The sequence below is a fragment of the Gymnoscopelus microlampas genome (genome assembly GCF_963454915.1).
Source record: "Gymnoscopelus microlampas genome assembly, chromosome: 14".
In the NCBI taxonomy this organism is placed as follows: domain Eukaryota; kingdom Metazoa; phylum Chordata; class Actinopteri; order Myctophiformes; family Myctophidae; genus Gymnoscopelus; species Gymnoscopelus microlampas.
The window spans coordinates 35,434,853-35,450,118 of NC_139951.1; the positions used below are offsets into that span (position 1 = coordinate 35,434,853).

Consider the following 15,266-nt stretch of genomic DNA (forward strand, 5'->3'; position numbering starts at 1 on the left):
AAATACTACTGTAGGCCTGAAAAAATGTACAATAAAAAACATGTTGTGAGTTTGTAGATTGGTTATTTTTATTGTGCTTTTGACAACAAGTGCTCCGGCGGTGGCAAGCCAACCTCTGAGACCCTCACCTCTCTGTGCGATCCTGAGGTGACAGAGCGCGGCCGCTCCTGTTCAGACTTCTCCATCTCGTCCAGGAAGCTCATGATGCTCTGCAGCTTGGCTTCGGACAGCAGGGCGCCTCCGTCCTGCAGGGCGGGGTTGTGGATCAACTGACCGTGGCGCTCCAAGTTGTCTGTGGTCAGAGAGTTTGAGTCTCCATCCTTGACGAGAGAGAGAGATACACGTTACAGTCACAGCAAGAGCGAGTTCTCTCTATACGTTTCATCCTGACTGTCAACAAAGAATTGTTAAGCACATTATTTAACATTTTAATTCTTGGTAACTAAACCCTACAGACAATTCAAACTTTAGAAAAATTAAATTTTACACTGGAAGTCAAAGGAGATTAAATATGGAGCCCGATATGGAGCCTGATGTCATAGTTAATTGATTTCATAGACCGACTTCCAGGTACATTGTGCCTATTTCACCAAGAAGAAGACGAACCTCATCAATCCACGCATATTTGTCCTTGCGGTAGCACTTGGGCTCAGACAGCCTCTCTGGTTCTTCTTCCAGGAGCTTCAGGGTGTCCAGCAGCTCGTTGAGGGTGGTCTTAGACTGGGCCCTGCTGGACAGAGTACCCTGACGCTGGTCCTCTAGACTCACTGACCTCTGAAGGATTTCCTAGCGGACACAGATGACAGACCCATTCATAATCAGAGTGTGTAAATTGAGAAGGGCCCATCATTACTTTCCCATCAGCGGATTAACAGTAATGTGAACCTTTTCTTGAAATCTTTCCTGGCTAAATTGCAGACATACTATAAGGCAAGCTTTGTTCTGTTCAAGAGAAAGGTTTGATGGGACGGGTCAGTATTTACCGGCCCACTAGCCTTTGAGGTTTGGGGGTGAAATGAACCTTTGGGTCAGTGCTCATAAACGATTGGAGATGGACATTTTCTATTAATAGCTACCTGGGAGCACTGGGAACCTCTGCGATTGGACAGAGCTGGAGAAGTGGCTCTAAAGCTGGTTACTTCACCCAGGTCTGCAACAACGTTCACATTAGTGTCTGCGGGAGAAAGAAACACATCCGGTGAGCTAACGTATTGCAGCCAATCTCATCTGCAATCATCTTTAAGGATGACTCGATCGTAGTAAGTAAATCCTTGGGAGGATCTCATGAAGAAAAGCAATATGGACCTGTGTTCTTAGCTTTGACATCGGTGGGAGATGGAGGGCCGTTCTTGCTCGGGGAGGTGGGGCTTTGGTTGGAGGGGGAGATCTTCGGGGGTTTCCTGCGGCCCACCTTGCTGCTCTGACGGTGCCTCTCTAGCTCCTCATCGGCAATTTGCTGGACCTCGGCAGCTCTCTGGGCTCTCTTCTGCTGCAGCTCCTACAACACGCCACCAGAGAGAGACAGTGGGCTGTTAAATTTGAGTCTGCTAAGACAGCAGCGACATTGAGGAAAACATTGGGATACTGGTGTGTGAGGAACATCAGGTGGTCCAAATAGACCCTTTTGGGTTTGTAACTCTGAAAGTGTACAAATGAAACCAAATGGACTTGTAAGGGTACATTTGGTTCCATGTGTACACTCTCAGGAGTTAAATGAACACTGCCAATTTAACAGTAAAGATTGGGGTCCCAGAGATTAAAAATCTCTGGGACATTGTAAATTGTAAATTGTATCAAATAATGGTCACTATAACATGTCAAACTGGGTGTCCCTCAAATGAAAAAGGTTGAGTCACTGAGTTACATAATTGTGTTTCCGGCTAAAAGATGTCTTTTGACAGAATGAGAGTACTGTGGCCCTGCGTGGACTGACGTGCTGACTACCTGGATGGCAGCGAGGCGGGCCAGACGAGCCTTTTCTTCACGGACCTGTTTCCTGTCCTCCTCTTTCTTCTTCTTTTTCTGTTGCTGCTCTAGGCATCCTTCCTCCTCTGCTCTCTGTTCCCGTTCCTTCAAGAAAAGACAGAGAAGACACAGAGAAAAAGGTCATGAAAGAAGAAGATGCAACAAGAGAACACATATATAAGGACAAACATTTTGTATTTTCCACTGAAAAAAAGGTAACTAAGTTTGATGTGAGAGGTGAGGAAGGTGGAAGTGAGATGGGAACCTTTTTCTTGGTATCAAGGATGCGTTTGAGCACTGCGTGGCTGGTATGTCGTCTCCTGGCGTGGCGTTTGTACCAGCGCTGGATGGTCACTGCTGCCTTGTTCACCTGCTGAATGAACCTGAAATTACACAGATAACAGTTGTATGCAATATAATAGTAATGTAAACACACACAAAATAGGGTTTCTATTCATAAGCCTGTGAAATGTATGGTCTGAAAGATATTCATACATATTGTATGGAGGTGTCATTATGCATTTCAGTTGTGAATGTTAACCTAAAGGTAGGGTAAGTGATTTACTTTGGTTAAAATAAGTGTTAAATAGCTCTATATTCTGATAGTACTCATTGCTATAGAGTGTTCAGTAAAAGGAGTCTCCCATGTTTCTCCAGCTCTTTATTAAACAGAAAATGCATTTTCAGTGTACTATATTCTGTTTACTAAAGAGCTGGAGAGACCCCTGTGACCGAGCAAACGCTCTGTAGCAATGATTACTATCAGAACATAGTACTTTAAAGGGGCTACACCATGAATTTCATTTTTTTTTAGGGTTTTAGTATTTTTTGGGCTCCCCAGTGTCTCTTGTACCCCAATTTTTTTTTTTTTAACATTCAGTCATTCATGGTCATTTCATGGATTTCCTGAATGGGCGTGTCTGAACAGGCCATTTCAGAATGGCTGTGCAAGTGATGTCACTTGCACTGATTTTGCATTGACGATGGCCAGACAGAATTGCTCAGTAGCTCCCCCCTGCCCAATAGGACGTTTTGGTATTGCAGCTGAAAAAGCTTGGAATGACAGACAGTCAGATTGTGAGAAAAAATATCTGGGTGTTTTTTAGGCTTACAACCTGTTTAAAACGTATTAGGGGGCAATATTTATATATAATATACTAGAGGTCCGGGCGGCCTACGGCCGCCCGAAACCCCTAGCCGCGCACGGGGCCCAGCGTGGGCGCGTGTATATATGGGATGAACATTTGGGAAAAAAAAAAAAAAAAGTTGTAATGTAAAAGTAAAAAAATTGAGAAAAAAATTGGGAAGAAATAATATTTTTTATGTTTCAGGGGGTCCGCGGACCCCCTGGTGGTCCGCGCCAAAGTCGTCGGATGAAAATCTCCAAACGGTAAAAAAAAAAAAAAAATCATGCAGGTTCTTGCTTGTTTCTGGCGTGGCATCCCAACCTGGCATCCCAATGCCGGCGATGTGTACTTCCGGGTTGCATAATGATGACATCACTGTCGAATCCTTTGCTGTCATGAACCTAGCCTGGTGTGTTGACCAGTAATGATGACATCACTGGCTAATCCTTTGGTGTCATGAACCTAGCCTGGTGTGTGGAGCAGAGCAGAGCAACGTGCTCTTGTTGTTTTGGGGATTTTCAATGGCGGGCCGTCGTGTTGTGTTGGCCTCGGTGGTACGCACGGTAAGCGGTAGGAAGCTGCTTCCACTTCCGTTGTGTCCGACATTTGGTGAGTAGAATTAATTATGTTGCGAGGTGGGAACGGTGTAGTGAGGCATGCCAGGTGCCCTACGCGAAACGTAAATTCAGGCCGCCCGCCGTGGCGACAGTGTTGGCGACATGTGGTCTGACGGTGTTGTGTTTAGTCGATAACAGAGCTGTGGGGTGTGGACACCGAGGGCACGGAAGTTGCTCGCCATTTATATAGTTAGATATTTTGGAATTCATGGTGTAGGCCCTTTAACCTTTTTAACAAAAAAATATATAGTGCCAAAAAATATCACTTACCCTACCTTTAAACCCTCTATAATTAGTAAACCTGACCTGAGTTGTCTCTGTACCTGGTCTGCTCTTGTATACCTCTAAAACTAAAATAAATAGTCTTCCCCACAATAATTGGCCAAACTACAATGCAGTGTAATACGTTGTGAGCTTGTAGAGCGGCTAATTCGTCTAAGATCGGCTACCTTTCAGCCTCCTCCTCGGTGACCTCCCTCCTGCTGGGCGGGGTGGGGCTGCCGCGCTGGGCAGAGGGCGATGTCTTGTTGTTGGAGGAGGAAGACCCAGAGGAGAAGTTCTTCTGGGACTTGGTCAGGGAACCGTTCTCCAGTGACACTTCATCGTTCCCTGTGGCCTTGAGGATGTTACTGAAAGCACCAAACGGAAACAAGACAGTCAGAGCATTATTTGGGCCAATGCTTTCCAGAACAAAGGATTATAATAACTATGCTGAGTAAACAAACAGCGCGTATTTTCGGACTCACTTGAAGGATGGCTTCTGGTTGGAACTCTTGGGTGTGAGCGGCTTTTCAGAGTAGTTATTGTGCAGGATGGTCGTGACTGAATTCCCCACAGCTCCCTTGTTGCTCCTAATACAACCCACACAAGACACAGTCTAATAACAGCATGGCTTCCCTGTGCAATTGAAAAGGCTTTCAGACAGCTAAATTAATGATCAGTTATCTGGCTAACTGGCTTGAATCCCCCGACATACTGTATAATAGGCTACATCTTAAAATGTAGACTGAAAACATTTCTTCTTAATTTAGTCTTACTGTAGTGGGAGGATTGCTTTCATTCATCCTTTTACATTGGGCTCCATTGATATGGATATAAATTATCTTGAACAACGGAGCTTCGCCTTGTGGTTCGTTGTATGTATACGTAGAAGCTGAGCTGTGATTGATCTACTTTTGTAGGGACAGAGATAGATACAGAGAAAGCGACGGACAGAAATACAGAGACAGAAGTACAGACAAACCCTGTTCTAGACGGCTAGGACCCTTCGGCGCCACACTGTAAAAAATGAAAATGTGACCACATTCTAATAGACAGCTCTGACTGACAAATGGGCTGAGAAGTTCCTCTGTCAGCATCTACGAGACAGAGGAACTGACAGCACGCTGCTCCAAACTCTTTTACTACGCCACCCTCAAGGCCATACAGTCTTGAGTTGCGTGCCCCAACACAAATTCCTTTAAAGAAGAAAAACAACAAGCACACTCCAAAGATATTCCTAACTGTGGTGCTGGGGGCCCCCATAATAACCCCCTCCCGCCAAAATAAATACATACAAAAGTTAATCCTGCACAAACTTAGTTCACATTTCTACTTTTTAATTTGTTGATGTCACTGTCAGGGCTGAAACATCTACAAAATAGATTTCTGACAAAGAAACACCTGAAGCCTGCCATGAACTTTGGCAAGACTGTTTTCAGGGAGAAATAAGCCTTAGAAAGTAGGAAGAATGTGTGTGAGCTATTATAGCCTGAGGGCCGTATCAGCTGCCATCATCAACAGGTATGAAACACGAGAGGCTGATACAAGTACAGAATGTGGCAGTGCAAGTAGTCTCTAGGCTAGGGAGAGGCCTGCCACAGCTCAGTTTAAGCCTATTCCCTAGCTCCCTGTGTGTGTGTGTGTGTGTGTGTGTGTGTGTGTGTGTGTGTGTGTGTGTGTGTGTGTGTGTGTGTGTGTGTGTGTGTCACAGACGCTTCCCACCTGTTGTTGGCAGTGAAGTTGGCAGCCAATGCGATGCCAGACTCTCTCTTCTTCAGAGCAGTGGGAGAGTCCACGCTGCCCGTGCTTCGTGAGCTAGAGGGCAGAGGGAAGACTCTGGGCTGGTCGTCCTAAAAGACAGGAGGAGATACCCTTGTTATGCCTGTTGGGACCCAAGAGAATAGTAGCTGAGTTGAGACCCAATAGAGCTGAGCTAAATAATTGTCACTTCAAAAGTGGGTTTGCTAATTTATGACTGTGGAAGAACAATACGAAGCCACTTTTTTAGAAAGTATAAAACATCGTGGTTAGGCCAGAGTTGAGGAATAATCAATCAAGAACTATAATTATGATGTTGGGAACTTAAAGGACCATACTGGTGGTCTGGCATGTTTAGCCTGACATTACTGCACACTATCTTCCTAAGCATATTGTGGTTTGTTGTGATTGTCAAGGAAGCACACACTCAGCAAATAGAAATGGGATTGGTATTTAAGATTGTCAAAGGGGCAGTGCCCTCCATACCCTCATACCTGACTAACTACTTCTCTAAAGTGAGTGACACCCCCAGCCACGATACTAGAGGGAGCGACAACGATTTGGTACGACCCAAATATACTGTAGAACAAAAATGGGAAAATTCTCATTCTACTACTCTGCCACCTAAATGTGGAATGCCATGACACCATCCATTAAAATATGTAAATCACTGGTTTCTATCAAAACTGGCTTGAAAAATCACCTATCAGGAGACCACAAGGGGAGATAAATGCAATTTCCCATAGAAAGGAGGTGTCATTCTCTGCCGCCGTTTTTCCTTTTTCTCCTCTGTACATATAGTGTTTTGTTGATGACATGTATTATTGTGTTATTGTGTTGATGAATTGAATACATAGGACCACAACTCGATTGTTGTGTTACATTTTTGTGTTATCCTTTTAGCCTTAATGTCTGACTGTACCTTGTGCTGTTTACATTTTTTACTAATAAAGTATTCAATAAATCAATCAAGCCATTGGATTATGTTAACTTCAGTACATGAAATGAACTTATATATGTTTTAAAGTTATGTTATCATTGCGTTTTAAAGCACGGATTGATTTGAATAGTCTAGCTGAAAATAGTCCCTAGAGAAAAAGGCTTATTTACTAACAAAATTCAAACATCCATAAATTATTAACCATGTTTAGCCAATACTGACTATTATTCATATAAGTTCAGTAATGTTTTTGACTTTGAAATTATTATTATTTTTAAACAAACAAAATACAGCAACCATCAGCAGGAAAATGTCCATGTGCAATATTAGAGATGCAACGGTTTAGTTAGAGGGTTCAATATGTACCTCAGTTTCTGGGTGGGTCAGGGTTTCGGTACACGTTTCATAAATGTAAGGAAATCAAAGAATGCTAATGTTTCCAAAATTCTCTCTTTACTGTACTGTCAATGTTTTCCATTGAGACATATTCCAGTAAATGACTGGTGTCAAATTTCCAAAAACACAAAAATGATTGTTTAGTTAACATGGTTGCCTGCCTTTCATCATGTGTTCAATGGTAAAACAAACCTTATGTCACTATCATGAGGGGGAAGGAGAGGGAGGAAATGTATCTACCGTATGGGAGGACATGTCTGGGCATGTCGCAAAGCTGACATTTGTCAAATGATGGCACTGTCACAAAACAACATCACTTTACGGCAATAACCACGCTGGCTTTTTGTTTTAATCATGTTGTTTTAATCATCAAGAGTCACTCTCTGCATGAGAGTATGCATGAAGTATTTTGTTTGAGCTGTTTTGTTGGACAAAACTTTTGAACAAGCTCACGCCACAGCGAGTCGACAACAACTGACATCACCTTGGTTACACGTCATGCAGCGGGCTAAGGATAATGATATCATCGTTTATTCACCCGAGGGTGTTGCTTGCATAAAATAGACGATATACAAGCTCACAACGAGTCGCAATGCTTGTAAATTGCCTATTTCTGGCGAGCGACACATATTGGGTTTACTCATGGGGAGGGGTTTTCTGTGACAAAAACATGCACAAACACAGTGCCAATTCCACAGTAAGAAATGTGTGTAAAGTAGCAACTCAATATTATATTATATAGAAGTACCAAGATATTCCAGGTGGTTCTGTCTGGGGAGGTTTTGCTGAGGCTGGCCAGCTTCCTGCGTCCATCTGAGCTGCTGTCAAACAGGGCCAGGAAGTCATCATTTTGGTCCTCACTGTAAAACACACACAACGCAGCCACAGTTTTGGCCCTGAAGTCCTACAGCAAGCACAATGTTGCACAATGCTTGTTCAGTGCCTGTGTGACGCAAATATCAGCCACGGTTTCTATTTTGAAGCGTGTGTGTGTGTGTGTGTGTGTGTGTGTGTGTGTGTGTGTGTGTGTGTGTGTGTGTGTGTGTGTGTGTGTGTGTGTGTGTGTGTGTGTGTGTGTGTGTGTGTGTGTGTGTGTGTGTGTGTGTGTGTGTGTGTACAACAAAAGGGTTTAAAGAGAAAGGCTGGTTTTGTTTTAAAACCAAACCAAAGATATTCCTAGCTGCGGTGCTAAATCTACCCTTTTAAGTGGAAAGATCAAAAAGCCTTCTTTTCTTTTTCACCCAACAAGGGCTTAGCACTGCTCACAATTCACAATTAAGCAACTCTTGACACAAAGCAAGGACCTTTAAGCGTGGCCTTCGGTGGCAGATTTTGGGATTACATATTGTCATGACAGCTGCATAGACGGGATCCCCCCACCCACACCTCCCCACCCCGACAAGTGCTGGAATTCTCTGCGTAGCAGCGGACCCTCTGCCAGGCAGGGGGAATTCCTTCACGGATTCCATGCAAATGCATGCATGCATATGTTGATCCCAATGGCCTGTCACACATCCTTCAAATAGCCTTACACTCCCCATAACAACAGAAACCCGCCAGCCCTCCCCATCAGGCACAGATGTAGGACGACCTCCAGTCTGGCTCGGCCTGCACTGGCATCTGTGCCGGAGCCTGCCTGCACCGTGCAGGGTGTTACTGTCTGGGGCCAGCCAGCCAGTGTGTGTGTGATGTGTGTGCTTAAAGGGGGTAGAGGGGAGGAAAAAGCCAGCTGGCCCAATGAAAAGCAATTTGACAACATGGATTCAAGCAGCACATTCTGCTATGTTTCCTTTTACAAGAGAGCTGATGGTGGCGGAGAGGAAAAGGAGGAGGTGGTGGGGAGTGGCCACTCAAAGAGTAGTTGGAGGGTACGGGGGGCATTTAGAATCTCTTTAAATTTAAAGCCCCTCTACTGCATCCTAGGAGGCAGAGAGGGGAGGAGGGCTGGCTGGCGGCAGCTGCCGGACAATAGAATCAGTGCGTGTGCACACACTTTTCCTTTCATTGGCTCCTGGTGGAGGGAGGGGTAGGGGGGTAACCTGACCCCAAGGACCCAGCCCTCCCCCTCTAACCTGGGACAAAGCAGGGCCCTGCTGCCCCCCCCCCCCCCCCCCCATGCAACGGCATCCCCAAACTCTTTATCATGCAGCAGCCGCCGTGCCACAATGCTCATTGTCCCCCTGATGAAGCTTCGGGGGAGCCAGCTGTTGCTCACTGAAGGGAAGCGTGCTGCTTTAAAGGTGCGAGGCTCGAGGCGAACCGGTTAAATCTATGGTAATTGTTCCTGCAGTCAGTCACTTTGGTAACTTAAAGCCCGGGTTGATGACAGTGGGCTGGCCACGCTACACAACGTTGTTTGAAGCGTACACATCCTGTGCCGACATTTAAAACATCGAACAGCTCACAGGTTCAATGGGAGGTGAGCTTAGTTACAGTGAAGGACGGACATTTGATTAATTCAAAAAAGACATGTTTGCCTGAAGCCTTGCAGGGTGCATGTAGCAGCACATACCATTATACGAAGAAGAAAACAACTGCAATCTGAATAGCAACCCAAACTGTGAGGAAAAGTCCCTTTCAAAACTGCAGAAACCACACGGATACATGCAACATTTTATAGTATTGGACTAGACTTTAACTGGTGACAGGATGAGCAGTCTGTGGGCCATTATGCGTGTGTGGTTGTGGTTGTGGTTGTGTGTGAGAGTGTGTGTGTGTGTGTGTGTGTGTGTGTGTGTGTGTGTGTGTGTGTGTGTGTGTGTGTGTGTGTGTGTGTGTGTGTGTGTGTGTGTGTGTGTGTGTGTGTGTGTGTGTGTCTGTCTGTGTGTCTGTGTGTGTGTGTGTGTGTGTGTGTACCTTAAACTGATGTTGGCCTGCTGGTTGACCTGAGTGGTACTGTTGGAGCGCCGAAGGTTCTTGATAGAGCGTGAGCCGCCAAAATCACTCTGTGGAATTCACAGACACAGAAATGAACAGTGAACATGTGACTGCAAACCGTATGTAGCATTTGATAGTTTATTATACAGTATATTGTATCTAGTGTATTACACATGCAATACCTATTATTGCCATGAACATCATAGGGCACCTAGGCTGTGACGCAACCTTCGACTCACCAATGTGTTGCGTTTCCCTTTGCTGTCGCTGGTCACTGACACAGACACAGAACGAGAGAAGTATTTTCCAGGAGATGCACTGCTGGGCCTTTTGGAAACAGAGAGCTGGGAACCTGTCAAGCTGAGGTCCAAGGCATCTCCTGGACCACCTGCCGAGATGGACGAAGGGCTTCGGGTTGTTGTATGCATCCTTTCCAGGCCTGAAAATGGGCAGCGAAAGTTATTGTTGTAGCCATAATGCTCAGCAGGCCACAACGGGACCCAGGTTCTTTTGTAGATTCCAACAGAAGGCAATGCCAATAAGCTGCTACAATAACAGTCACTTCACACTACAGAGGCTTGTTTGTTTCCAGTGGTGGAAAGTAACAGTACATTTACATCATTTTTTTAATACTTTATTCTTCTGCTCCACTACATCTCAGAGGCAAATATTGTAATTTTTACTCCACTACAATTATTTGAAAACTACAGCAGGATTTTTTACTTGTAACAGTAGGCTATTTCTACATTGATTGTGGTATTGATACTTTTACTAAAGTAAAAGAATCAGAGTAGCCATACTAGCCTACCTCTACCACCACTGTTGGTTTCCCAGAGCAACCAACAACAAAGTCACTCAACAATGTGACTCAGATGGCTTGACAAGGAGGTGCCAAGAGAAAGACAGTGGTATAATAGATAATTGATACATGCATGTGTTGGGTGGATTAAATATGTGTAATGTTAAATATTCACATTACGTAACATTGTGTGTGTGGGCTAGCCTGCACATTAATTAGCATAACGTTATGGGCAAAGCGGACTCTGAACAGGCTTGTCTTTATTTAGATGTATAGTGTTGATGCTATTAAACAATGACTCACGACAGCCCACATAAATATTGCATAACAGCGTGCATTGCTAGTTCTTTTTAAACAGAATGGGATACTTGTCTAGATACTTAGCCAACTGACAATTAACGCGAAGTACAATAACTACAAATGTGTGTACAATGTGTTAGTGTTGCAGGCAGTGGTGGAAAGTAACGGAGTATATTTACTCAAGTACTGTACTTAAGTACAATTTTGAGGTATTTTTACTTCAACTACAATTATTGGACAACTTAGTTACTAGTTACTTTGCAGGTTTTAAATATATTATAACAAAACATACATTAATCACTTCAGCCCTTTTAGGCTATTTGAAAATAGCAAATCTACAAGCTCACAACGTGTAGAGATATGACGCGTTGTGAACTTGTAGATCTGCTATTTTCAAATGACTACATACATTTTGAAAACATAAATGGAAGATTTCTGCACAATGAGTACTTTTACTTTTGGTACTTTAAGTACATTTTGATGCCAATACTTTTGTTCTTTTCCTCGAGTAAATTCTGAATACCAGACTTGTACTTGTAACAGAGTATTTCTGCATTACATTGCAGGCACTTAAGTAAAAGTGTCACTTTTAAGTAAAAGTGTCACTTTTACTTAAGTAAACAATGTGAGTACTTCTTCCACCACTGGTGTTAGTGTTGCAGGTGTAATGGTGGAGTTATCATCCCCAATAATTGGAAAATCAAGACCAGCTGAAGCCAAAGTGATGACAAGGAAGTAAACATGTTTATAACAGAAACACGTGCTAATCTCAACAAACCAGACCCACACTGTTGTTCATTACTAAGCAATAGCACGCCACCTCTGTTATTCCTTAATATCTGCACAAGTCAGCATATTATATTACTTGCAGATCATTTCTCTGATCTGGTCCAAATTTAGGATGCACTTTAGAATAAGAGGAAGACACTGATTTGACACAATGATTTAGCATATTAATTAAGAAGCGAAGACTTGACGAAACGATGTACGAGTCATCCCATAGCGATCATTCCTAGACGATACAAATATTCTGAGAAATACAAAAGGTGCTGACTGAGTTTTAATTTCAAACAGAGACCATCCTCATGCCAAAGCCAAAATATCTCTCCTCTTTCTCCCCCATCATGCCCAGAAAAGCCAACATGTACTGGTTTACTTACAATCAATAACTGGATATCATCACCATTGGGTGTTGTATTGGCTCATGCCACTCGAACAACGGTGGAGAATCTCTTCAAAACGGTCCAGACAGGGAAAGTATTCCGTTTTCTTCACTCCTCTTCCATCAACAACAAAAAACACATTAGGAACGAAACGACGCGCAACATCTTCTCTGTGGTAACAAAACACCACCTAACTCCACCCACCGACGATCATGATTGGCCGCCATCGCACATTGTCCAGCTCATGCGAGCGTCTGATTGGGTGCGAAGAGGTGTCAGTTTAGCGTGGGACGAGCAACGGGGGGAGTGGACTTCATGGAACGTTTGGTTGACTTTGCAGACAGAGAGCCGTGATGACAAACTGAAAGGAGGGCTTTTCAAAAAGCATACATTCTAAATGATATAGGCTCAAGTGGTTGTACCAGGGATCATCGCCATGCTGGCTTGTGGTGGACATTGTTGACAAAATTCTATTTTTGCCATGGACATGCAAATGAGCGGACAATAATATTACCAGAAACACATAAAGAGCTATAGCCCTGAATGACCATTACAGGTGGTGGTCAGTAACTCTGAGAGTGCACAAGTGGACCCATTTGGTTCCATTTGTACACTCTCAGAGTTAGGGTGGTCCTTGAAAATAAAATTGGTTTGAGAAACCAATGTACTAGTGGACTCCTAATCCTAACTAAGTGCCATAGTGTCATAGTAAATCAGTGTCATACATATTCTGAAGAAAACCTGGAGACTGACATTAAGTAATGGGGTCTTTGTGATCAAAATAAGAACATTATAATGTTATGTAAAAACAAAATCTAGAATTTTCCAGGGACAAGGACAAGTCTTGCCACGGACTGTGTACGGACATATTGATGACCGCTGGGTTGTACATTCAAGTTTAAGAGGTCAATTAATTCATGTTTATAGTTCAGTTAAGTCACATGAATACAATACAGTATTGATACATTTTATTCCACAGAGCTTAGCTCTCTCTCTATTACATATTATTGATATGTAATACATGTCAGACTCAGAATAATATTATATGATATTGCACAGCTGTAAATTTGATCCACAATTGCAAACACAATTTGAAAATTGAAAAAGATTCATAACATTTACTTAATGTTCTGCACTCCCATGTACACAGCTTTTCTGTGGTGCACACACAAGAAAGGTAGCATGCGAAGGCTTAAAGTGGCCAACAATGATGCCCTGAGGATACTACTTAAGGTCCCTAGGGCCTAGATGGCATAGTGCCAGTCACTTGTTTGTAACGTGTGGAATACTCACACATGTGAGTCTCTATTAAGGCACTCTATGTATGGATTTATGTCTCGCCTGGATGAGTCCCGGAACATTATTATCGAGGATATAGTCAATCCTGGGAAGAGCTGTCTCCGGTACTCGTCCAGGCTGCGTAAACACTGGAGAGTTGGCCTCTATTTATGATTCTGTTTTTTATTTTTTTTATTTATTGTTTAATTTGTTGTGTGATGTTGATGACTTGTATGTACTCTATGGACCCTCGATCTGTGTGTCTGGAATACAATTTGAATTGAATTAATAGAAGGGCACATTTGATTGATATGATCTACTTTCTACACCTTTTGATAACATGGAATGTATTAATAACAGCAACTTAAACATAGTAAAACAAATATTCATACATTCTTCTAAATTAGCAGATGCGATGCATTGTGAGCTTGTAGATTGGCTATTCATGAAAAAAAAAAAAATGCAAATATTTTAGCATGTATATTGTCATCAATGCTGTATATTGGAATGATGTATAGCTGTGAACATAATCTATCTTTTCCTGAACTCTACAGCCATCTTCCATGCATCAGCTCCTTTTTCCAGAGTGATGTCGTCTGGTAGAGACTCAAGCCCAGGCAGAGGAGGAAGATTCTTCTGATCCAAATGGTTCTCCAGTGTGGACCTGATGCTGGAGACATTAGGGAGAGAGGGTGGAAGGAGGAGCAACAGTTAGCATTGCACCCATTGTTTTCTCCACATGCATTCCTATTCACTTCCCTGTCCAGCTGCTGGCTCAGTAGAGCTGACCTGGGCCAGCAGAGTGCGTATAACTTAAGCCCCTTTTCGCCTCGACAGATGGTCGCCTGGAGGGGTCACACACACACACACACTCCCTAGGAGTCAAAAGGCCCAGAATTGTAAGGGGCATCCCAGGTTGAGACCCCCACACTTCACTGTGATTGAAAGTGTCCACGTTCAATGGATTCTTTTGTACCACAGTGCTAATCTCCGGACTGACAATGGGCACACTTCTAGCATTTCTGAGATCAAGAAAATGTCTTATCCCCAGCAAATCCATTTCTAGCAAACGGGGAGAATAAACATTCTTGACAGCAAAACATTTGACTGCTTTGTAAACACATTATACCTGTTCCCTTCCACTGATCCTAAACTGTCAAATGGTCAGCGTGTCTTTAGTTGAGGGTATTCAATTATACAGGTACCATATGGAGGAGGGAATACAAATACTGTGTTGATATTATGGACCGCTTACTCCCAGTGTGGTGGGTAGGCCTCGTCTGGCATGGAGTTGCTCGTCTTCAGGAGAAGAATTTCATGCAACTCCAGAGAGAAAGTGTTAGTGTCTGTGACAGCGAGGAAAGCCTTCATCTCTCTCCTCTCCTCCTCGGACAAACTCTGCTGGAATTCTGAAGGCAGTCTCTGAAATGGATCCTGCAACAAGATGACAGTCAATGGCATTCAAAACCCAATTCACATCTTTCCAGCCTGGATGTTAAATAATAGACTGCATCATGCCATATCACAACCATTAACCCTGATAGGTGAAAATACAAAGAAAGAATTCAAACACTTTCAACAATTGTTTGAAAATAGCAGATCTACAAGCTCACAACACGTTGTGCTGTGATGCGTTGTAAGATTACAGATTGACTATTTTCGAAATAATTTAGAATGAAGTGGTTTAGTGGCTCAGTTGTTAAATGGTTAAAAACTTCAAATCTTCCACTTAATGGCGGAAATTAGAGAAGGAATTCAAATGATGCACTTTATTGTTAGGGTCAA

At 43.2% G+C, this 15,266-nt stretch overlaps 2 protein-coding genes across 2 annotated transcripts in view; both read right to left on the reverse strand.

Annotated features, from left to right (window-relative positions):
• The window catches only part of cep131 (centrosomal protein 131), a 34,067-nt gene extending 21,655 nt beyond the window's left edge, over window positions 1–12,412 (reverse strand). The window contains exons 1-13 of the mRNA XM_084079205.1: window positions 12,201–12,412; window positions 10,181–10,380; window positions 9,921–10,009; window positions 7,813–7,924; window positions 5,693–5,820; window positions 4,456–4,560; window positions 4,159–4,338; window positions 2,231–2,348; window positions 1,945–2,070; window positions 1,306–1,498; window positions 1,077–1,174; window positions 607–786; window positions 129–320 (exon numbers count right to left, since the gene is read on the reverse strand). Coding sequence (XP_083935331.1) covers window positions 129–320; window positions 607–786; window positions 1,077–1,174; window positions 1,306–1,498; window positions 1,945–2,070; window positions 2,231–2,348; window positions 4,159–4,338; window positions 4,456–4,560; window positions 5,693–5,820; window positions 7,813–7,924; window positions 9,921–10,009; window positions 10,181–10,369 — 1,710 coding nt within the window. The 5' untranslated portion in view covers window positions 10,370–10,380; window positions 12,201–12,412. The remainder of the gene's footprint in view (window positions 1–128; window positions 321–606; window positions 787–1,076; window positions 1,175–1,305; window positions 1,499–1,944; window positions 2,071–2,230; window positions 2,349–4,158; window positions 4,339–4,455; window positions 4,561–5,692; window positions 5,821–7,812; window positions 7,925–9,920; window positions 10,010–10,180; window positions 10,381–12,200) is intronic.
• An 834-nt stretch (window positions 12,413–13,246) lies between these two features.
• Window positions 13,247–15,266, reverse strand: part of rnf213b (ring finger protein 213b) — a 39,523-nt gene continuing 37,503 nt past the window's right edge. The window contains exons 64-65 of the mRNA XM_084079003.1: window positions 14,737–14,915; window positions 13,247–14,151 (exon numbers count right to left, since the gene is read on the reverse strand). Of these exons, the coding sequence (XP_083935129.1) occupies window positions 14,013–14,151; window positions 14,737–14,915 (318 nt within the window). The 3' untranslated portion in view covers window positions 13,247–14,012. The remainder of the gene's footprint in view (window positions 14,152–14,736; window positions 14,916–15,266) is intronic.